Genomic DNA, 24,372 nt, shown 5'->3' with positions numbered 1-24,372 from the left:
TGGGACCATCCTGAACCACCAGACTGGCTATGAGGCCACAAAAAACCCAAGCAAACTTAACAGACCCTAGCTGGTGGTGCAGAGAGGATAAGCAGGCAACTGGGAACAGGCAGCAAAGAGTAATTTAGTGGTATGGCACGAGCCTGCTCACCCATCTCACCTGGCCTGTCCTCCTCCCTCGCACCAAGCACTCCACTGTCAGTGACATGGGCAGTGGGATGGAATGCACCCTCAGCAAGTTTGCAGATGACACCGAGCTGAGTGGCGCAGTCAACACACCTGAGGGTTATACTGTGATGTCCTGCAGAGTGACATAGACAGGCTTGAGAAGTGGGGCCAGGTGAACCTCATGAGGTTCAAAAAGGCCAAATGCAAGGTCCTGCACACGGGCCAGGATGATTCTCAGTATCAATACAGGAGCATGAAACAATGGAGAGCAACACTGTGGAGAATGCTAGGGGATATTAGTGGGTGAGGAGCTGGATGTGAGCTGGCGCTGTGCAATCACAACCCAGAGCCAGCCGCATCCTGGATTGATCCCCAGCAGTGTGGGCAGCAGGGGCAGGGAAGGGATTCTGCCCCTCTGCTGTTCTCTGCTGAGAACCCCCTGCAGTGCTGGGGCCAGCTCTGGAGTTAACACAGCTCAGACAGGGACCTGTGGGAGCAGGGCCAGAGAAGACAACAGCAATGATGGGAGAGCTGGAATCCCTCTGCTGTGAGACCAGGCTGAGAGAGTTGGGGTTGTTCAAACTGGAAGAGAGATTTTCTTGTGGCCTTTCAGTTCTTAAAAGTGGTCTGTCAAAAAGCTGGGGGGAAAATCGTCAGGATAAGTGGTGATTATTTTAAACTAAAAAAGGGTAAATTGAGATTAGATAGAAGGAAGAAAATCTTCCCTGTGAGGGTGGTGAGACACTGGCCCAAGCTGCCCAGAGAAGTTGTGGATTTCCATCCCTGGAAGTGTTCATGGCCAGGTCTGACAGGCTTTGAGCCATCTGATCTAGTGGAAGTTGTCCCTACCCATGGCAGGGGGGTGGAACTAAATGATCTTTAAGTTCCCTTCCATTCCAATCCAAACCAAACCATTCTGTGATCTGAGCAGCTCTTGCAGATGGGCAAGGTTGGCTCCCTGGGAAGCAGGAGGGTTTCTGAGCGAGGCATGGGGCGGGCACTGCCTGCGTGGCCCTTTGCATGTGGAGCGCGGCTGCTCGACAAGCCCCAGCCCGGGCTGCCAGCCACAGCCAGGGCAGGCAGCTGTGAAACACAGCTCACCATCTCACTAACATCTCTTGCTTTCACCTTTATAAGGCTTTATGTGACAATTGCAGACACTAGGCAGCAATTCTGCTATGTTAATGCCAATTTTATCACATCTTGTGTGTCATTTATTTTCCATTTGCAGTCTCCCAGGTCCTCTAATGCTCCGTAAACAGCTCTCCAATCCAGATTTCAGCTGCTTTGTGGACTCCTCGGGTACAGATTCCGCCTTGCTTTATTCCTCCAGCATTCAGCTCAATTGGTCTCCAGTTGGTAGAACAGTAAATCACTCCTGGCTCCAAAATCCCCGATTGCAAAACAGCTGGAGATCACTAAAGCAGAGAGGGAAGCATCGGTACTGGCTCGGCCCAGCCGTCCTCCGGCGACCACCATCAGCGTGGGGAAGCTGGACTGGATGGACCCGAGTCCAGCCTGTGTTTTTCTAAGGGAGGAGAAATCTGTCATCCCTTCACATCATCTTCAAAGCAGGAGATGTTTTCCTACAGATTTGAATTCGGGATCAAACGGTTTTGCTCCTCTTGGATTTGGGGCACTGGTTGAACACGGTCCACGGAGAAATATTTCTGATAAAGATTTGTGAAATCAGGATATTGCCAAAAACGGAGCTTACTCCCACAGAGAAATTCTTTTCAAAGCAGACTGCAACATTTTCACAGTCTCTGATCTTCTGTAAAAACTTTTAAGCCCACACACGCTCTCACAAATAAATCTGCTGGACTGTCCTGCTGAGTTAACATCTCCGAGACGTTGAATTGCTAATCTAGGTAGGACACTATCAGACCTGGAAGTGCAAGCTCTGGGCCACAAGAAAGCTTTTTTTGCAAACAGAAAGACAAGCACCCAAAAACTGTGCTGGGAACATCAATGTATTGTATAGACCTACAGGATATTAGAGGAAAGGAACAGATCGACCCATCCACGTACAGCCAGAGCCCAACACCTGAACAACCAACCATCCCACACATTAAAATCTTTCCAGTAGAGGCCTCTGAATAACAGGGAATATGTCAAATTATCTCAATGGATAGATTAGTACACTCTACAGTTTAAACACATCTGGTAGTAGGTTCAACAAGGCCAAGTGTTGGATCCTGCATGTGGGTCACAACGACCCCATGAATGCTCCAGGCTTGGGGCAGAGCGGCTGGAAACTGCCTGATGGAAAAGGACTTGTGATGCTGATCATCAGCTGGCAGAACATGGGCCAGGGCGTGCCCAACTGGCCAAGAAGGCCAACAGCATCCTGACTTGGATCAGCAGGACCCAGGCAGGGATCATTCCCCTGTACTTGGAACTGATGGACAAGAAGAAATGGTTTAAAGTTGCATCATGGTATGTTTAGGGTGGACATGAGGAACAATTCCTTCCCCCAGAAGGTTACAAAGCCCTGGACCAGGCTGCCCAGGGCAGTGGTGGAGTTCCCATCCCTGGAGGGGTTTAAAAGCCACACAGATGTGGTGCTGGGGAACGCAGTTTAGTGGTGATCTGGCAGTGCTGGGTTAACAGTTGGACTTGATGTTCTTGGAGGTTTCTACCAACCTAAACAAGTCTATGACTCTGATTCTATATTTATCTACTTAGCTAACACTTGGATATTTAGACCTATCTAAAAAGTCAGCACATCCCCTTTAGCAGTGACTTGATTTCCCCAGCCAAGGCTGCACTACCAGTGTTCAACAGAATAAATATCTGATTGTCAAAACTTGATGATGAAAAGACACCAAGAGCTGCCTCACAACAGGACTGATTCCTCCCCTGACATGTCCCTTTCAGCCTAATCTTTTTTTTTCTTGTCTATTTTTTTTTTCATCCTTTTCATTTGCAGAACAAAGAATTTATTCATCTTGTCTGAAATTTTCCCTGTCCACAAAACATCAGCTTCACAAACCTCATTCCCAAATCCTGCATCCAGCACGTTCCTGGTGCTGGGAGCAGAGGCAGACCTGTCACTTTCTGTAAACAGCCAAGCCCTCTCTTCTTGCAAGAACATTTTCACTTGGGTTAAACACTGACTGTAGCAAATTTAACCCATGGGAGACAAGTTCCCAACAGAAATGCTTGATTCAAACTGCTACCAACACAAGAGATGGTGGCAGTTGGTGGCCTAGAATCTAGGGATGCTCTGCTCTGGATTTAGACAGAGATGCAATGGCTTGAATCTAGTTTTTGATGCACACAAGGACAGACACCTTCCTCCCTCTTTCAGTGAGGGAAAAGAACCTCCAGATCTAAACACCAGGAACCCAGGAGAGGTGTTTTATGAACCATCTCATACCCACACACGTGGGTAAGGTGGTGCAGAGGAATACAAGCACATACAACACTGCATCCGTAAAGGCTCAAGTCCAACAGAGGACACTGAGCAGTCTCAGCATCTTACTGTGATGCACACACTGTAGAAAGCCTCTGTTCACCTTCCAGAGTAAAACTCTACTGCTCAGAGTAGCATTGGTACTGTACTGTGTCCAGCTCTGGAGTCCTCAGCACAGGATAGTCATGGACTTGTTGGAGTGGGTCCAGATGAGGCCTCAAAAAGAATCACAGGGATGAAGAAAGGCTGAGAGAGTTGGGGCTGTTCAGCCTGGAGACCAGAAGGATCTGGGGAAAACCTTTCCTACAGAGAAAGTTTTCACACTTTGGGTGGTGAAACACAGGCACAGGTTGCCAAGAGAGGGGGTAGATGTCCCATCCCTAGAAACATTACAGGTCATGTCAAATGGGACTCTGAGCAAGCTGGGCTAGTTGTAGAGGGGTTGGATCCCTGCAGAGGGGTTGGACCTGTATGGGTCCCTTGCAACCCCAAGCATTTTATGAGGCAGCAAACAATCTTTGGGTACCAGCAGCCCCAAAGCACTTTTCCCCATGCTGAACACAGGTTCAGAACAAAATGTGCTGCAGACCTGCTGTATCTCAGGTGCCCTTTGACTGTCCCGTGGCTTAACCTTAGGGGAAAAGCCTGAATGCTTTTGCAAGGTCAAGAGGACACTCAGGATACTGTGATACTGGAAGTGGACAGCTGGTCCTGCAGACTAACTGATTTCACTCTGTCTCACATCACAGACAACAGGCAGACAGCTTTGTCTGGAAACAGAGAGGCTTCTCGCAGTGGCCAAGAGGGTTTATGCACAATTACTCGTGGAAGCAAAGAAAACACAGAGGCTGATGGCACCTAGCAAAGCCATTTATCAGGGAAAGTCAGGAGAGCTCTCTGGGGTGCCTGCTGTATCTCCCAAAACGTTGTAAGAGATCCATGACACCCACTGAGAGAATTCCAGCTCAGTCCTACAGCCAGGTCACCCTGAAAGCATGCCAAAAGCAGGATGGATTTTGGCTACACCTCACACCTGCTGATGTCCTGAGTGCCAAACTCCTTCTCCAGATAGAAAACTGTCTGGAATTTGTTGATTTGTTATTAGGAGATAGTTAAAGAATGTGTAATGTCCTTCCTTACAATTTCACCTTCTCCAAAAGGAAGCCTCTGGGAGTCCAACTCAGCCCAACCACTTCACAGACACCTGAGCAGCCTTCCTAAGGGACAGGAAGAAACAACGCCGGCGACTTTGTCCTGCTGCACTCAGGATCACACAAGAAAAGTCATTGAAAATGAGAAGAATCTGGATGAGCTTTGTAGTTTTCTGGATGTTTTATACTACAAAGGGAAGAGCTGGCACAAACTGGACAGACTGTGGAGCTACTCACTGTGAAATGCAAATTCTCCTTCCGTAACTTGACATTCATAAAAGCTGGATTTAAGCCTTCTCCCAGCTCCCTTCACAGCTGGGCCCATCCCTCACTCCCATTATAGTGGGAGATGCCACCTCTGTGAAGCATTTGTACTGAAGCAAGACAAGTCTGGGCCATAATGTCTCCAAACTGGAGAATGGAGAACCACATCCCATGTTAGTCCTCCTGAATGCAGCTGGCAGAGCTCTCTTATGCTGCTCCAAGGGAGAGAATGATCTACACTGCAATACATAGAACTTTAGAATCCTTTTGACTGGAAGAAGCCTTTAAGATCATTGGCTTCAACAGTTAATCCAGCACTGTCACATCCACCACTAAACCACTGACACCATTTCAGGGAAGAAATTGTTCCTCATTCTTACCTAAACCTTCCCTGACACAACCTGAGGTCATTTCCTCTTGTCCTATCGCTGGTTCCTTGGGAGACCAACCCCCACATCACTCCAAACTCTTTTCAAGGAGTTGTAGAGAGGGAGAAGGTCTCCCCTCATCCTTCTTCTCCCCATGCTGAACAATCCCAAGTCCCTCAGCTGCTCCTCACAAGACTCTAGACCCTTCACCAGATTATTGCACTTCTCCGGACACACTCCAACACTGTGGAATGAGAGGCCCAAAAATGAACCCAGGATTCAGGGTGCAGCCTCACCAGTGCCAAGTACAGGGGAATGATCTCTGCCCTGGTCCTGCTGGGCACACTGTTGATGATACAACCAGGATGCTGTTGGCCTTCTTGGCCACCTGGGCACATGCTGGCTCATATTCAGCTGGCACTCAAACAGGTCCTTTTCCACAGGACCACTCTTCCCCAAGCTTGGAGCATTCATGTGCAAGACTTGTCCTTATTGAACCTTCTCACACCGGCCTCAGCCCATCAATCCAGGCTGGCCAGATCCCTCTGTACAGCCTCCAAACCCTCCAGCCTATCAACTCCTACCCAACTCAGTGTTGTCTGCAAAGTGACTGGGAGTGCACTCAATGTCCTCATCCAGATCACTGATCAAGATACTAAAGTACTGAGCCCTGAGGAACACCACCTGTGACTGGCAACTCCAGTTTAGCTCCATTCCCCATGAACCCCTGGGCCCAGCCACGCACCCAGTTAATTCATCTAGAGAAGAGAACACCTGCCCAAGCCATGAGCAGCCAGGTTCTCCAGAAGAACACCACAGGCTGCACTGACAGAGGCTATAGTAAAGCACAGGTAGACTACATCCAGACTTCAGATGTGGCCTTCAGCCACATGAGAAAGCCAGGCCAAGCAGATAGAGCAGCTCTTGCAGGGCCTGACCCCATTGAGCTCTGTTTCATCACCACGGACAGCTGCCTCTTTTGCCCATGTCCCACCTTCACTGTCATCCTGAGGGCCCACTTCATCCCTTCACCAAGGTCATTGGTGAAGATTTTGAACAAGTCTGACCCCTAGGGAACACCACAACCCCAAACCCTGCAAATAGCCTCAAACTTTTCAACACAAAGTATGCCTCTGCCACCAAGACACACGTCCCACAGCAAAGGCTAAGGATCTGTAGTGCTTCACAGCAATTTATCTTGTGTTAAATGGAGAGCAGATACAAAACTGCCCTCCCAAGTCAGCACAGAAGGGCAGCCCTTGAGCTGGGGGACAGAAGACATGGACTGTTCAGTTCTCACACAACACTTGACCCCTCTGAGCCTGCTGAAAAGAATAGGGACAGTGGTGCACACCAACCCAATACTGCAATACTCTCTACGTGCTACAACCTATTTGCCACCTTCATGACACCATGAAAGGCTGAGCGAGGTGCAAACACCTTTTGAGACCTTACTGATCACCCCCAAACCATCCAGTCTCCTGGATTTGATGGTATACAGTTACCTCTTCATCCTCATCCTCATCTTCAACATCCAGGATACCCGAATCTTGCTCAGACATGGGGCTAGTGTTTTTTACCTCCAGCTCGGAGCTTGCGCAGGCTTCTTTCTTGGACTTCTTCCCCCCGCTTATCCTGGGATGCTGGGATACAATATTGTCCAGGTTTCTTTGCTGCTGTGCCTAGAGAAAGGAGAGGGGGGGGGGGGTTAAAAAAAAAAGAACAAATTTCACCTTTTATGACAGCATCCTTGGATTTATTTTCTTCTTTCTCAGCCACAAGATGCAATCAGTCACGGAATCCGACAAAGCAGAGGCAGTAAAACGTGCGCTCCGTGGAGCACAGAAAACCTTCAACCGTTATGGTTTTTGCCTAGTGCAGATAGTCCAAAGAACCAGAAGATTCATTTCAAAACCCACTCCAGGGATTATGCAACAACACAAACAATATTCTGACTCTTCACAAATCAAAACACCAAACCCATCGTGCTGCCATATTGATCTATTTACAACCCAGATGCAGAAATATTAGCCCATAGGCCATGTGGTGACTGTCACAGGCTAAATTAAAGGACGTACTTAACCATTGGATTTGTTCCTCTTTTCAACTCGTGTCAGCACAAAACATTCCACATCTGGACCCCAGAGGTTCCTGAAAGCATTTTTGTGGTACCCCAGGAGAGCTTAATTGTAGGCTGCTGATGTAGGGAATGAGCTGTGAAAGGTACTGAACCAAAAGCCTCTTTCCGGGAGGAGTGCCACGATTCAGGGAGCAGAACGCACGGACGCGGTGGAGCTCCTCGGCCCGCTCCTGGCACCCATTCCTGGGGGCTTGGGCTTCATTGGCAGCAGAGGTCGACGTGTGTTCTCTGCTGCAAAGACTGACTTGGCTTCCCCCTTCTTACTGAGCAGAATATTTGACAGGCAAAAGGGTTTAGCTCCAGTTGTTCAAGAGACTGGACCAAGAACTCCAAACTGATGGTGAAGAACGAGGAGGGGGAATGGCATGGAGGCACCGTTCTGAACCCAAATGGCAAAGCATGGCCAAAGCAAGGGGGAAAGGCCAAGCCAGTGGATGCAGAGGTTCTGCACATGTGGGCCTGTGCTCTGCTGTAATTAGAAACTAAACACTGAAATGTATATGGGTTTACATGATCCCTCCCCATTTTTTCCTCTACATTTTGAATCTGCATCTGCATGGAAACCATCCAGAGGGCTCTCTGAAAATGTTAACTTGGATGGTAGGTTTCTTATTTAAAAGGATTGAGTTTTAGATATGTGTCCATTATTTATGTTATTAACATTACCTGTACAATCCAAATCAAACCTCCCTCTGAATCCCTCATTGCTGTGCTGCAACAGGAGACAAAGAAGGTGGCAAGAGGCACCATCCCCTGCTCCACACTAACATGACAGCAAAAGAAAGAAGAAGGAACACCAGGAATCCTACTGTAGATTCTGTTGTCAGTGAAACCAACTGTGCTAGGAAAACAGAGACTTGAAACAAGAGGAACCTATAAAAAAGTAGTTAATTATTTTGGCTAAACTGCAGAAAACCTCATCCAGAGTATAAGCCTGCTAAATTATTTCCTTTTAAACACATTAAAGGATTAATAGCATGCAAAAATATCTTGTGAGTCCTCTTTTGACAGCCTGTCTCAGCTCAACTCCTGTATGAATCCTTCCTTGGGAAGACAGATCCCATCAGAGATGTAGCTTCTAGATCTGAGGAACATTAAAAGCCAAGTATAGAATGGATCTCCCAACCCACCCAAAATCCTGCAGCATTTACTGTCACAGAATCATAGAATCCCACCATGAGAGAGGTTGGAAGGGACCTCTGGAGATCATCCTGTCCAGCCCTTCTGCTAAAGCAGAATCACCCACATAAGGCTGCCCAGGATCACAAAGTCCAGGTGGGTTTGCAATCTCTCCAGGTAAGGAGACTCCACAACCTCTCTGGGCAGCCTGATCCAAGGCTCCTGCACCCTCACACCGAAGAAGTTTCTCCTCCTGCACAGATGGAGCCTCCTGGGTTCCAGTTTGTGCCCACTGCAACTTGTCCTGCTACTCAGAACCACTGAAAAAGAGTCTGGCCCCATCCTCTTGCCCCCTGACCATTAGCTCTTGCTGAGCACTGATCAGATCCCCTCTGGGACTGCTCTGCTCCAGGCTCAACATCCCCAGGGCTCACAGCCTTTCCTCCTCACAGTGATGCTCCAGGCCCCTCAGCATCTTTGCAGGCTCTGCTGTAGTCTCTCCAGTAGCTCCTTGCCTCTCTCAAACTAGGGAGGCCCAGAACTGGCCCCAGCACTCCAGGTACAGCCTCACTGGGGCAGAGCAGAGTGGGAGAATTGTTGTGTAAGGCAAAGCGCCCTTCCCACCCTGCACACACAATCAGCTTCCTTTCAATTAATGAAGGTGGCAATTGCTACTTAAATCAAATGCATCTAGCTGCGGTCGCACCGGGAACGGGAGCTGCCCTTTGCGTGAGGAGCAGCCGCGGCGCAGGACAATCTTGACCTCTAGTGGTTGGAGAGCGGTAACAGCCTGGATGCTCACAAGAGCTCCTGCAAGAGAAGGGACATCCAACCAAGCCCATGCCAAAGATCTCTTCAGGGATGAGTCTCACCAAAAGGGTTTTTTGCAGCAGTGCCACTGGAGGAGCTCTGTGTGAAGGCGAATTTCTGCCAGTAGGGTCCAATACTCGAAGCAGTTGGGCAAAAAGTGTTTTTTGCATTAGAATTCCTGAACTTCAGAGGCACAGCTCTATAGAAAGGCATTGCAACAGCCTGTGAAGGGAATTAGGACTTCAAAAAGGGGCGTCAGCGCTTGGTCTTTCTGAAGGGCACACAACAAAGGGAATGGAGGCTTGATTCCACCCTCAGATACGCCCATTTATAAGTTACTCAACTGAAGTGTAATGAAGCTGTAACACTGAATCCAGTGGAAATTACACCAAAAGCAAGCTCAGTGTGCTCATTAAAATCCCTCGAATTTATGTAATCTGTTTGCCTCTAGAAAGAGCAGGAATCAAAGAATGGGAACATGCAAATTGGGGGGATAAAACACTGTGCCTGAAACGGATCATTAAACAGGGTGTAGCAAGATCACAGCAGGACAAGAGGGAGAAGAGGAATGCAGGGCAACAAGCTGAGGGGGCTGTTGCCAGCTCTGACCTTGGCCAGTGAAGTCCTGAATATGCAGTGTTCAGCATTTTAGGCAGAACACAGAAACAGTCTCATGAGAGGACCTTGTGGATGTGTCCTCCTCTGCTATGAGGATAGGCTGAGGGAACTGGGATTGTTCAGCCTAGAGAAGAGAAGACTCTGGGGGGACCTTAAAGCTGCCTTCCAAAACCTGAAGGGAACCTATAGGAAGGCTGGAGAGGGACACGAGAGTGTCCACTGATAGGACAAGGGGAAATAGGTTTAAATTGAAGGAGAACAGCTTTAGATTGGATCTTAGGAAGCAATTCTTCACTATGAGGGTGGCAAGACTCTGGAATGATTGTCCAGAGAGGCTGCAGATGTCCCCTCCCTGGAGACGTTCAAAGCTAGGTTGGATGGGGCCTTGAATAACCTGGTCTAGTTGAGAGGTGTCCCTGCACATGGCAGGGAGGTTGGATTAGATGCTAAGTTCTCTTCCATCCTAAGCCATTCTATGAGTCTCAGAAAATTCTTAGCCCTCCATCTCTTTTCAAACCAGAGGTATTAATGCCATTCTTCAGCTTCAGCTACACTCACAAGAAGAGCTCAAAAGTACATAACATCTATTGATCAGATGTCAATACTGCCAAGATCTAAAACAAGTACTGACAAGAGTCTGTCCTTGTAGATAAAGCCATCACTCAGGGCCAAGGAGTCCAAAAATTGGAGTAAAGTTGGAATCAGTCTCTTCTCCCAGGGAACAAGCAATAGAACAAGAGGAAATGGCCTCAAGTTGTGCCAGGGGAGGACAATTTCTTCCCTAAAAGGTTTGTCGAGCCCTGGCCCAGGCTGCCCAGGGCAGTGGTGGAGTCTCCATCCCTTGGAGAGGTTTAAAAGCCATGGAGATGTGGTACTGAGATACATGGATTAGTGGTGACCTGGCAGTGCTAGGTTAGCAGTTGGACTTGAGGACCTTAAAGGTCTCTTCCAGCCAAAATGATTCTATAACACCTATTGATCAAATGTCAATATGGCTAAGAACCAAAATCTTAGGGCATGGGGCAATGGGCACGAAGTGGAACCTGGGAAGTTCCACCTAATCATAAAAGAATCTTTCCAATGAGGGTCTCACAGCACTGGAGCAGGCTGTCCACGGAGGCTGTGGAGTCTCCTTCTGTAGAGAGATTCCAATCACACCTGGACGCTGTGATCCTGGGCAAGCTGCTGTAGGTGACCCTGCTTTAGCAGGGGGTTGGACTGGATGATCCACATATGTCCCTTCCCACTCCCACCACTCTGTGCAACCCCGTCCTGCAGAGCTGCTGCACAATGGACACAGCCCATCAGCAGGCAGCTGGGAGCCCAAGGAGCTGCTGTGGGGCAAGCAGAGCCCATAACTGAGGTGTTCCACTGGAATGACACCAGGTAGACGCCAGCAATCACAGTAATTGCTTTTCCATTAACAGGAGGGCACTTCCCCCACCCCCAAGCTTGGCAGGAAACAATCTGGACTGAAGTGACCTGAAAGTGAGAAATATCAAATTTTCTTTAACTTGGGGCAGGCTTGGGTGAAATCACTGAGGTTTCAGTTTCACCTTGAGAGAAACAGAGCTGGGGAGAGGCCCAGAGGAAGCAAGGAAGGACAAATTGAGGCCTAACCGCCAAGGAACTCCCTGCTCCTTCCCCCATCTCATTCCCTGCACCTTCCCGGGCTGGGGGTGCAGGAGATTTGACGTGGCACATAAAGGATGAAAAACGACCTGCAGAGCAGGCACATTTGGATTTTAATGTTCTGCTTCACATAAAGGCATCTGCAGGGAGCCCAAGGAAGAGGCACACTTTAGAAACCACATCAAAGGGCAGGCGACACTCCAGCGTGCCCCCTAAAAACGCAGGGACCTGGGGCTACAGGGGAGGCGAAAAGCCCTCGAGGGACAGAAATCACATTAAAAATGCCCCTACCTTTTGGTGTGGTTTACATGAAAGCCAGGGCATTTCTGTCTTCTCCTGTAAAAACTGCCTCTACCATAGCAGATGATCGATCTCCTGACCCTCTGCTTAACGTGATGATAAAAAAAAGAGCCAAGGTAAGAACCCAAATGTCTGCTCGTAGCTAACACCACATTTAGCAACAGCACACAAAGCGCTGGGTTCACGTAGCTGCAACTCCTTCCAAGCACAGCTACTTTCTCCATCCACGTGACCAGCACAGCAGTCTGGCAGCCTCCTGGCAGGGCAGGAACACCCCACAGCACTCTGACAGGGCAGAAATCCCAGTTCCCCTGAGAGCTACGCTATTTCCAGGCTGCTGGACAGCAGGAGCAAAGGCAACTTTTCCACCTCCAGGTTCAGGTTTAGGTCAGTCACCTAAACTGTTGCAATGGGACTGAGGTTGGCCATCAGGCAGTCTAGAAGATCATCTCCACAGCTGGGAGGTTGGTAGGTTTTGTTGGCTGAATGCAAACAAAAGATTCTCTTTTGCTGCTCTTCTTTGGGAAACAGAATGAAAGGAACAAGGGGGGAAAAAAGTCCTTCTGCCTTTACCAGCTGTTTCCCTCCCTAGACATGCATTCACTTCATGCCACCTGCATACCACTGCACTAAGTGCTCAGCCTTGCAGGACGTGGCTTTGCGGGGTTTACCTTCAAGCCTGTCATACACAAGCCCTAAATAGTTGAATGGTTTGGGTTGGAAGAGGCCTTTATAGGTCATCTAGTTCCAACCCATGTCAGACCTTCAACTGGACCAGGTTGCTCAGAGCCCTGTCCTTGAGCACTTTCAGGGATGCGGCAATCACAGCTCTGAGAACCTCCCTTGATCTGCCAGCCACGCTCTTTATAATGCACCCCAGGAGATTATTGTCCTTCTTGGCCACAAGGACACACTGCTGGCTCGTGGTGAACTCGCTGCCCACCAGCACTCCCAGGTCTTTTTCTGTGGAGCTGCTTTCCATCAGGTCAGAAGCTCTGAAGGAGCAAATCCACTTCCACCTCCCATCACAACCCACCCAAGCCTCTCCAACCAACCACGCACACACCCCAAGCCTTCTGCACAACAGGTTCAATGTTTTGGTGCCAGGAAGGAGCTGAATTTTTTTGTAGTTGATGCTTTCAAAGAAACTTCACTGCTTGAGATCAAGCAAACACAGCCCCAAACCCACAACCCCGAAATAAGGGAATGGGCAATGCCATGGAGCAACAGAGCAGGTTATGGACTCCTCCAGGCTCTGCCTACAGAAGCCAAGCCTATGTAGGTGGTAGAAAGTCATCCTACCACCTACACAAGGAACAAGCTCCTTTCAAACTCAAATAGGTTTTTATAGGGGTTTTATAACTTTGCCTTCTTTTCTGCCCTGTTTGCCAAGGCTTGCACATGTCTTACCTCCTGTCACCTCCACCCACCGATCAACTGACAATATTTACTTCTCAGAAGAATCTAATTAGCTCTTTCCTGATGAGACAGTAGATAAGGCGCAGGGAAAAAAGGAGCTTTTATGATTTAAAGGGGAGGAAGCCCCACTGTGGTTAGCTTCAGTGGTTTTGATTAGTTGCTGTGATTGTTTTATAGACCCTTCTGATGGGCTGAGACGCAGGATGTTAAAACAGCATTTCCCAATATCCCTAGGAATGGGATACATATTCCTTAAACAGCATTAGCAAAAAGCAGACTGGATACAGGGGAGGAAAAGAAGAAAGTTAATAAAAAATGACAGTCAGGCTGGCTCCCAGCCAAAGAGCCATTTGAAAGTTATCAAATCCCCCTTGGATCAGATAAAAGCAGGGATTATTATTGCAAGGTGTAAACTCAACGCACTGACACAGCTTCTGGTTTGAGTTTGGACACAAAGCTCATTGCTTGTCAGGATGATAAGAGGTTTTGCCTATCTGCTTTCTCAGTGTTAACTGGTTATCAGAGAAAACAATTTGTCAGAGGTTTGTCTGACAAAGTTCACCATCAGCACAGGAAATGGAGCCCCAGAGATGATTTTTTAAACTCAGTTCATAGTCATTAAAACAAAATCAGTTTAGAAACGCAGCAATCAGTTAAGTTTGCTCTCCCCAACACCCTGCACAGACATTGCTTCCACCTCCCACTCCTCCTTCCCTAAAAACACAATCACAGAATTGCTTTGCCAGAAACCTACAAGATCATTGAGTCCAATCATTAACCCAGCACTGCCAAGTCCACCACTAAGCCACAGCCCGCAGCACCACATCTGCACAGCTTTTCAATCCCTCCAGCACTGCCCTGGGCAGCCTGGGCCAGGGCTTAAGAAACATTTAGGGGATTAAATCATTGCTCATGCCACCTGGGCACACACCAGTTCATCTTCAGCCAATGCCAACAAACACCCCTAGGTCCTTTTCTGCCAGGCAGCTTTCCAGCTACTCTGTCCCCAGCCTGAAGCATTCATGGGGTTGTTGTGACCCAGCTGCAGAAATCAGCACTTGGCCTTGGCTCATCAATCCAGCCTGCCTAGGCTGCTCTGTTGAGCCTCCCTACCCTCAAGTAGATCAACATTCTCATCCAACTTTGTGTCATCTGCAGTCTGACTGATGGTACACTCAATCCCTTCATCCAGACCACTGACAGACATTAAGGAGAACTGGTCCCACTACTGAGCCCTGGGGAGCAGCATTTGTGACCAGCAAGACTTCCTCCTCAGCCCAGCTGGTGTTAAAAAGCAGGTCCTGATACTGACATTCTCAAATATCAGCTTTGATCAAATATAGATTTGGGGCATCAAGTATGTCATGGGGATCACTCAGTTCTCCCTTTCACCCAATCATGTATCCTCATCTTCACACTCCTGCTCCTTCTCCTCACCTGCAAGATGAGATCAGTGCTGTTTATACTCAACGAGTTCACTGTAAGGAGTAACTTTGCAACCTCAATAGGTTTAGGGCTACAAAGATGGTGAGGGGAGAACCTGCTCTGGATGATCCTGCTTTAGCAGTGAGCTCGACTGGATGACCTCCAGAGGTCCCTTTCAACCTCTACCATTCAAGTGTTCTTTGGGGAAGCTCCTGCAGAACAGTATTTGGAGGAAGCTCAAGCCTCCCCTTCCCTAGGAGAGGGAAAAGGAGTTTATCATGTCAGCATTGCTAAAAGGACTTAAGCAACCAAGTCCTTCAGGTCAGCTGTACAAGAAAAGCCCCAAAGCCATTTTTTCTAAGCAGCCCTTTATTGAGCAAAGTGCTGATTTACACTTCAGTGGGATGCAGCCAGAAGAACAAACTATCTGCCCGTAGGCATCAAAAGTAGCTCAGTTCTGCGATTGCAGAGTTGATTTCTCACATTCACGGTGAGCAGAGGAGCTGTAAATGAGATAAGTGGACTTTTAAAAGCAGGAGGAGGAAGGCTGCTGCTGTTGTACAAAGTATTTCAACCACATTAAAGACCGTGGCCCTGCCAGCTCCACAGCTTGGGTGTTTAATGGGTCCTGAGCACTTTGCGAGGCGGGCCCAGATCAATCGGTTGCTGCTCGCCATTAAGCAACTGGATGGAGATTCTTTGATTCACTTTTACCAACGATTTAAAATTCCTTTTTAAATGCTGAGCGTCTTCACACCAACTCCCCTACCGTCTGCAATCCTATCAGCCACGCTCTGATGTTGGGTTGTTTGTGTTTCTTTTCATGCTGCTTTTTCATCCAACACCGAAGAGGCATCTCCCTCCCCGACGAGACTGAGGGATGACTCAAAGCACAAGTGGAAACTCCCACACTTTGGGTTGAACCTCCTTAGCCTAACTGCAACTGAAACAAGCCCTACAGACTAAGAGAGGGAGCAGGAAGGTCATTGCAGCCAAAACCAATGACAGGGTCCAGCCCTCATCCTCCCCACCTCAGAACAGCTCAGGTGCACACAACTGTACAGGAAAGGTTATGGAGTCTCTTTGGAGACTTTCAAAATGTACCTGAATGCAGTCCTGGGCAGCCTGGGCTGGGTGACCCTGCTTTAGCAGGAGGGTTGGACTAGATGTCCTCCAGAGACCCCTTCTGCCCTACACCATGATAGGATTCTGTGACCCTCAGGAAGTCATACGGTGAACAGAGAGTTAACCCTCACAGCCCAGCCTCAGACAAAACCCTGTGGGAGCTCCCTAAGTCCTGCTTCACACACCCTCTCTCTAGGTCGTTTCAAGCATTTTGGAGAGAGGTTTCCTTTCCAGATTCTGCTTTTGCTTCCATTTATCAGACTGGTTTGGGGTTGTTTTAGCGCTCTGAGAAACCACCTATCTCAGATGGCCCCGACTGCCCTGGAGCACACACAGACTCACCTGCAGACAAGGACAAAGCCCTGTGAGTAGTCAGTTCTGGACAAACCCTTTTCTTTTTTTTTGCTTTCCTGCAAGGCAGCTTCTAAGCCTTTTAGATCAGATCTGGGAGGAGCTGCACAACAGATACCTGCAAGATCTAACTCACCAACCAGATCTGAGGTCAGAAACTACCCTCAGCCATACCCGGGACAAATTGCAGTAACACATCCCACAGGTGGTCCTCAAGTGCATCGAAGCAGTGGGCAGCCTTCCACCAATTCAAGCAGGGGCACAGATCATCTCTTCCAACCTTCTTCCACAAGACGGAATCTGTACTAATAGACTCTTGGCAGCAGCTCAAAGGAATGTCATCTGTTCTGAGACACATCCAAAGGCACTTTCACAGAGTCTTATAGGCATGAACTGCATGACCTGATGATGCAGCAGATCATGTCAAGATGAGATCTGGGAGCATTAAAGACAATGATGGACAAGAGCCTAACAGGACACACTCCATCACTGGAGACCTAAGAACTTGTTTGATGACTGCATGATGGTCTCCATAACATTGACCATATCTGGAAAGAACCTGTTGGACTAAAGGATGTGGTGGATGCCCCATCCCTGGAAACATTCCAGGTCAGGTTGTTTGGGGCTCTGAGCGACCTGATCTAGTGTTGATCCTGCTGAGTGCAGGGGGGCTGGACTAGGTGAGCTTTAAAAGTCCCTTCAAATCCAAACCATTCAATGATTCTCTGTCTTGAGAGCCCTACCACCCTGCTTGCTATGATAGAGAAATATCTTCCCAGTGGTAGGCTAAATGTGCTCACCCAAACCGCTGTCCCCTTCAGAGCAGGAGGTGATGTAAGGACCACTTCAGAGCTATGAACCAATGGGCCAAAGAGTTAAGCAGCAACATAGGGCAAAGATCCTAACAGTTACAGGCTGAATACTAAAATCAAAAGAAACCCCAACTATCTTGCTCTTGTCTCTTGAGGAACACAGGCAGCAGCAGTACCCTCACCTTCAGAAGGTTCATAAATAAAAGCTGTTAAATTTCTTATTACTTCTTATTGCTCTTGGAAAAAAGAAAATTTCCCTCAGTTTGGGAATGACCCTATGGTTTTTTTTGATGAAAAACTCCCAAAGCAGATGCCAAAAGGGCTGAGCCACACAGAGTAGCTCTCCTTGTTCAGTACTAAATGGCTTTTTCATGATCATCTTCTCCATGATCCATGAGCTTTAGGGTAGCAGTGCAAGAAAGCAGAACATTAGTTGGGTGTTTCTGGTTTTAATTAATCAGAGAATTAAATAGTCACTGCTCCTCCAAGCATGTTGACTGTAAGGGGAATTTAATCCCCACATGAGAAGTTTCACTGGAAACAACTTCACAGAAGAGTTTGGATTTCATCTGGCTCCCTTCGCTTCACACAGGCTGCCCTGACACCAGGGAACAGCCTGTTGATAAACAGGGGTTTAGTCTAAGCAGTTGCTCACCAAGGATAAGACTGCTGGGCATGAGGCTTGAGGGTTTAGAGAAGAGATTACATCAGAGGAGAATGAAACTACACATTCATCACAGCAGTTCTCTCCAGACCCCACTCTTCAAACACAAATGACTTTCTGTGGTCTATTTTTCAAATGACAATGAATTTAGTCAACAGATTACTTAATTCTTCTCTACCACACTATGTTCCCAAGGTTCTTCTCCCTACATTGATCAGCTTGCATCACAACTTTTAGCACTGAAACTAAAGAGACTGTGACTCCAGAGAGGTGAGATTCAGGCTGGAGAGAAGGAAGAAACTGTGCTGAGGGTGCTGAGACACTGGCCCAGGTTGCTCAGAGAACTGGTAGAAGCCCCATCCCTAGAAACATTCCTGAGCGGTTTGGCTGGAGCTCTGAGCAACCTGCTCTAGCTGAAGATGTCCCTGCTGACCAGATGAACTTTATAGGTCCCTTCAAACCCAAACTATTCTTGACTTCAAAAGTCAATCTCATCTTGTCTCTATAAATTGGCATCGTGTTCATCCTTGAAAGCATCAGAAGTTATCGTAGAATTGAAAGCATGCATCTCAAAAGAAAAGAGAAAAAAATCCATATGAAGAGTCTCCAAACTCTAGGAATTCATAAAAAGAGAAAAAAAGAGGCAAGTCCCTAACTCTGCTATTTGCTGGACCTGATCTGCCCTCTAAAGGCTGCAGGGGAGAGTGCAGAGACATTTTCAGCCCAATATAAAGACCTGGAAGCATTATGCATCCTCTCACTTTCCTTTTCTTTACCTCCCTGCCCTCTCCCCCACAACCTATGCACCGTTCAACCACTCAAGAGGATCCCAGGCTCAACCTGACCAACACCTACTTGAGCTCAGCCCACACGGTGACCATCCTGGTCTCACTGAACTCAAAACACCGCATTTGCCCCGACAGAGCCAGGATCAGACCCCCACAGTAGAGTTTTCCTCAGTGCTGACAGAGAGATGAGCATCATAGAATCATTGAGATTGGAAAAGACCTTAAGATCACCAAGTCCAACCATTAACCCAGCACTGCCAGAGCACCACTAAAGCATGCCCCTCAGCACCACATCTACACAGCTTTTCAATTCATCCAGAGATGGATGAATCCAGAGCAACGTGTGGTACACCAGGGAAGAGCCCAGCCTGGAGGCATTTTTATCCAAAGCTTTAATTCTTCCTTTCCTCCCTCAAATACTACCTTGATTATTTTTTTTAGAACACACAAGGAGCAAATGCCCAATTGCCAGGGTGTCATTTCTTATCCTCCTTCATGATGGTTTAGATTTCAAGATTGACTTTTCAAAGCATTTCACCACCAGCATCCTTCCAACAGCGTGGAAGCAATAGCAAAGAAACGTGACAATGAGAGCAGAGAGGGAGATTTAAGTTATCCAGAATAGGAACAGACCATCTCTGCACAAACAAGATTTAATCCCTCAAGCACCAAGCAACTCCCACATGCTTCCATGAAGCAATTTTGCACTTTAATCCCTTTTTGACCATTACAACTAGTCCACTGAATTTAATCATGCTTTCCCTAACAACCTATTTCAAAGAGGGGAAAAAAACAAGGCAAAGGATATCTATTGTAACACACACTGCTGGTAATGATTTGGGTAGAGGTTTCATTCAAAGACACCAATGGGTCTCCCAGCAGGGGCATGTTGTCACCATCCCCCTGCACTCAGCACTGGTGAGGCTGCACTGCATTCAGTTTGGGGCCCCACACTCCAAGAAGGACATTGAGGTGCTGGAGACCGTCCAGAGATGGGCAGTGGAGCTGGTGATGGGCCTAGAGCACAAGTCTGGTGAGAAGCATATGAGAGAACTGGGGTTTCTCCACCTGGAGAAACAGAGGCTCAGGGGAGACCTCCTCATTCTCTACAACTCCCTGAAAAGTTGTTTGAGCCAGTTGGGGGTAGGACTCCTCACCCAAGGGACAAGTGATAAGACAAGAGGAAACCACCTCAAGCTGCCCAGGAGCAGGCAGTCCAGAGAGGTTGCAGAGCCTCCTTCTCTGCAGAGATTCCCAACCCACCTGCACATTGTGATCCTGGGCCCCCTGCTATGAGTGACCCTGCTTTAGCAGGAGGGATTGTACTAGGTGATCCCCAGAGGTCCATTGCAACCCCCACCAGTCTGTAATTCTATGACTGAAATGCTGAGGAGCTTCTCCAGCCTGTCAGCATTAGCAGAGCAGGAGCAAGCACTGCTACCTAGCAGCTCAGCAGCCTTTCTCCTGGCCCCCAGGTCAGGAATCCTTCCCAGGCTGCCTACACTGAAAACTTGTGATTGGAATGTTTTGAAGACCAAAATAAACAGCAGCCTATACCAGAAAAACAACAACAACCCACCCCCACCCCCCCAAAAAAGAAGAGAAGAGAGCAATTAGAAAGTCAGCATTCCTCCAACCTCTCCTTAGTAAAAGTTTTACAACCCTCCCACATGTGGCACTCCAGGCATAAAACCTGGCAGAGGGAAAACTGCCTTGCTCTACCTTTCAGACATCCAGCACCATTTCAGCCCTGGCAGTGATGGGCTGGTTCCCATTACCAGCTTTTTTCCATTTGAAATTTGCTAGTTAATTTTATAGAAGCAAATAAAGGGACCTGCAGATTAGAAATCTATTAAGGATTAAAAAAAAAAACCACCCAAAAAAAAAAAAAAAATAAAAAAAGCCTAACCCTAAAGAAAAAAAAAAAAAGATAAAAAAAAAATTAGACCAGAAAAAAAAATCTCACACCTTCCCTCCAGCCCTTTCCAATTTGGATTTATAAACCTTTTAAAAATAAAAAGCACCTCTCAGTTTTCAGCTGGGAGGTCTTCCCTCGGTCCCCAGCAACTGGCACAACGTGTGGTGGCATCGTTCTTCCTACCTCAGCAATGCTGCAGGTTAGTTGACCCATCCCTCCCTCTCAGGTCTAACTAACTGCCCCCCTCCTACTGATAAATATGGGGGGGGGGAACCCCCACCTATTTTTGGAAGCATATCTGCATCGAGTCCCAAGGTCGCTAAGGGAAGCTGAAGGACAGAATTCCACAGGGTTTCAGCTCTTATGCCTCCACCTGGAGTTTATGGAGTTGCACCTGCTTTTCACAAGGTGTGAACTTGACCCCCCAAAGTGCACAACTGAGGCACTGGTACTGCCTCAAACTAAGCTAGCAGGGGGGGAGATATCTCTGTGAAGGATAAGGTTAGGAGAGAAAATAGGGCTTTGTGTCATGAGGAACACATTACAGTCACAAAAAAAGTCATTACAAGTCAACAAAACCACAGAATCCCAGCATGGCAGGGGTTGGGAAGGACCTCTGGAGACCATCTAGTCCAGCTCCCCTGCAAAAGCGAGATCACCCAGAGCAGGCTGCCCAGGATCACAACCAGATGGGTTTTGAACCTCTCCAAAGAAGGAGAGTCCACAACCAACCATTTTTGTTTTCCTCCAAAGGCGGTGAAATTTTCCTCCCGTGAAAACCCAACAGAGTTTGCTGACCAGCAGGCAGAGCAGGGATAGGAAAGAGTCCAGACAACAGCCAGTGGAGCAGCCAGTGAAGGAGGTTCATAGAATCAACCAGGTTGGAAAAGACCTCAGAGATCATCAAGTCCAACCTACTACATAACACCTCCTGACAACTAAACCATGGCTCCAAGTGCCACATCCAATCCCCTCCTGAACAAGAGTGCTTCGGCTCAGAGCTCTGTTGGCCATTGCTCTATTTTGGGGACCTCACAGCCTCAGAAGTTCCTGGGAAGAGTTTCTCACCACAGGAGCAATCTGGTCTCCACATGGGGGTGAGGAGCTCCATGGGACTGGTCGGGATGGCAGAGTATAACAACGCAGCCCTTAGGATATTTATAGGAACATCTTCAACAACAATAGTTTGCATGGGGCAGAAGTGTGTCATCAGTTCCAGCAGTGGGGCATGGATCAGATGGGGGGAAAAGGAGGGGAAGGGGAAAAACAGCATTACGCAAGTTGCTCTTCCAAAACTCTGCCTGGACCACGAGTTTTCAGTGTGGCTCTACGTAACATCTAAGCCTACAATTGATTCCCAGCTCCTCAGATTTGGTTTTCGTTGTGATGCTTCTTTACTGATCCCAGATCACTACTCTGACACAACATGATACACTCAAGTACTCCTGGCCTAATACCTGAACTACAACAGAATCACAGCATCACAGCATGATGGGGGTTGGAAGGGACTTCTGGAGATCATCTACTCCAAGCTCTGCTAGAGCAGGTTGCCCAGGATCACAATGTCCAGGCAGATTAATGTAGCCTTTTGGCAGACAGAGTTGGTGGCCCCAGCACCCAGGAGAGCATGTTCTTCTCACTGGGCTAGGAGGTAACACAGAAGTTGTGAAAGGAGAGTCCACAGACCTAGAGGCCTTGAAATCATCACTTGAAGCCCCAAGGGTATTACAGAGTAATACTGCTGGTCTCTGGACTCTGGCAGATCTAATCTGCTTATCTCCAGTGTGGATCCTGTGAATAACAGATCTGGGGTTTGAGTCTTAAGCCATCATGAAGCAAGAGTGATGGTTTGAAACTAAAAGAAGGAGACTTGGACTAGGTAGAAGGAAGAAGTATTTCACACTGAGGGAGGAGAGACACTGATACAGGTTCCCCAGAGAGGTGGTAAATGCCCCATCCCTGGAAATGTTCAAAGTGAAGGTTGTTTGGGACTCTGAGCAACCTGATCTAGTTGAAGATGTCCCTGCTGACTGCAGGGGGTTTGGACTAGGTGACATTTAAGGGTCTGAGAGGGGATCTTCTCAATGCTGACCAATACCTAACTCAAGAAGATGGGGCCAGATTCTTTCCACTGGTCCCTAGTGACAGGACAAGAGGCAGTGGGCACACACTGGAACACAGGAGTAACCTTCTTTGCTGTGAGGTGCCAGAGCACTGGACTAGGCTGCCCAGAGTAGTTGTGGAGTTTCCATCTCTGGAGAGATTCCAAACCCTCCTGGATGTTGAGACCCTGCTTTAACAGGGAACTGGACTGGACTGGATGATCCCCAGAGGTCCCTTCCAACTCCTACCATGCTGGGATTCTGTAACTGTGGAAGGACTTTGTCCCTTCACTGGTCCCAAGGCATACGGAAGGCTGATGCTAAGCCTTCTTCCAAGCAGCCATTGGGACCTGCCAGACACCAGGCAGGATTTCTCTCCCTCAGTCACAGCTCCCACATCACCCAGCCTGGAACTGTCAATCAGGTCCTGCCAGCCTGAGAGCTGGAGTAAAACAAGGTTTTAAAAATAACCTCGAGAGATGCTGCAACACAACGTGAGAAAAGGAAGTTGGCTGCTCTCCTGACTGGGGGAGGAAACTTCTACTCCAGCGTGCTGAATGTGAACCAGCAGGAGAAACAGGAGCCCTCACGCTTCTGAGCTGCTGCTCTGGGAAGTTATCAATACGTGCTCCTCAAGGGCAACAGCCACAGCCCCATTCAAAGCATCTTCTGCTGACCAGGGCCTGGCCTACAATGGAGAACTGCGCTGCTGGGAGAGATGCTGTGAACAACTGGAAGTGTTAAGTGGTGCTAAGTGAAGCCACACATCACCCATCAGCAGGCTGGCTCTGGAAGATTGCAAAGAAAGCCAGGAATGGGAGCTGAAGTTGAGGGAGACAAGTAGAGCACCAATGCAAACACTGCTTTCTACAGGGACAGAAAAGCCAAGGGTCTTCAGCAGGAGGGATGCACAAACTGAGATGAAGTCTTCGATGTGAGGTCTGAGAATGTCACAAGGAAATTTTACCCCAAAAGCTGGAAAAAGTAGGAAAGACCTAAGCAATGTTGATTAAAGATGTGGCTCAACAGGTGCAGGAATGCCAGAATTTCTTCTGAGAGGGCAGTGGACACTCACCCACAGCCCCCTGCAACAGCAGCCTCCTTCGGGGTGGAGAAGAATGGCCAAACATCAACCATTTCGACCAGGACTTCAGAAGTCCCAACACCAAATGGTCAACTTAACATCCAAGTGGATAACAGAATATCATATCCTGGAGAAGATGGCCCTGTGAATACCTTATTGATGAGGATACAATGGTCAGCATGGCCTGATCCTCCTTACAGGGCAATTTCAGCCCTGGTGTTTGCCTAAGTTTGATGGGATTTAAGGACTCTTCCAGCACCCTCTGTTGAACACAAGCTGTGATGCACTTGGGTAAACAAGTTTTGCGGGTCTGGATTAAGAACAGATCCTGAAGCAGGAGAAGGAAGGCAGGGGGCTATTATATCTGGTCTGTGACCAAAACCATTCCCATGCCTCAAGCTAGGCCTTCATGATGATCGATGAAGAAACCCCCCTCACCATAAAGCAAGCCTATTTTCCCACAATCCTGAAGCCATCATCTCTGGGAGCAATATGCTGTCTGAATAGCAATGTAAAATTCATTTCATCCCTCCCTCTCTTCCCTCAAGGTGGCCACTGCCATTCAAAATGCCTAGTCCCACCAACTGAAGGAAGCCAGGATTCACAGCTTAAGATAACTCTCCAGCTCCCCCACAGACAACAAGTGCCTGGAGATGGCAAACCCAGCTATGGAAAGCTGTGGCTCACGTACCAGCA

General features: G+C 48.1%; 1 protein-coding gene across 5 annotated transcripts in view; it reads right to left on the bottom strand.

The window, feature by feature from the left end:
- The window catches only part of EXOC6B (exocyst complex component 6B), a 272,044-nt gene that overhangs the window by 139,159 nt on the left and 108,513 nt on the right, over positions 1-24,372 (bottom strand). For 4 of the 5 annotated variants that reach the window (XM_054172451.1, XM_054172452.1, XM_054172453.1 and 1 more), the window contains exon 7: positions 6,875-7,051. In XM_054172451.1, the coding sequence (XP_054028426.1) occupies positions 6,875-7,051 (177 nt within the window). The remainder of the gene's footprint in view (positions 1-6,874; positions 7,052-24,372) is intronic. The other variant, XM_054172455.1, reaches the window with a different exon arrangement.

This window comes from Dryobates pubescens, chromosome 23 (assembly GCF_014839835.1).
Source record: "Dryobates pubescens isolate bDryPub1 chromosome 23, bDryPub1.pri, whole genome shotgun sequence".
Lineage (NCBI taxonomy): Eukaryota > Metazoa > Chordata > Aves > Piciformes > Picidae > Dryobates > Dryobates pubescens.
The sequence above is the reverse complement of the archived record's forward strand: the minus strand, read 5'-3'. Positions and strand labels throughout refer to the sequence as shown.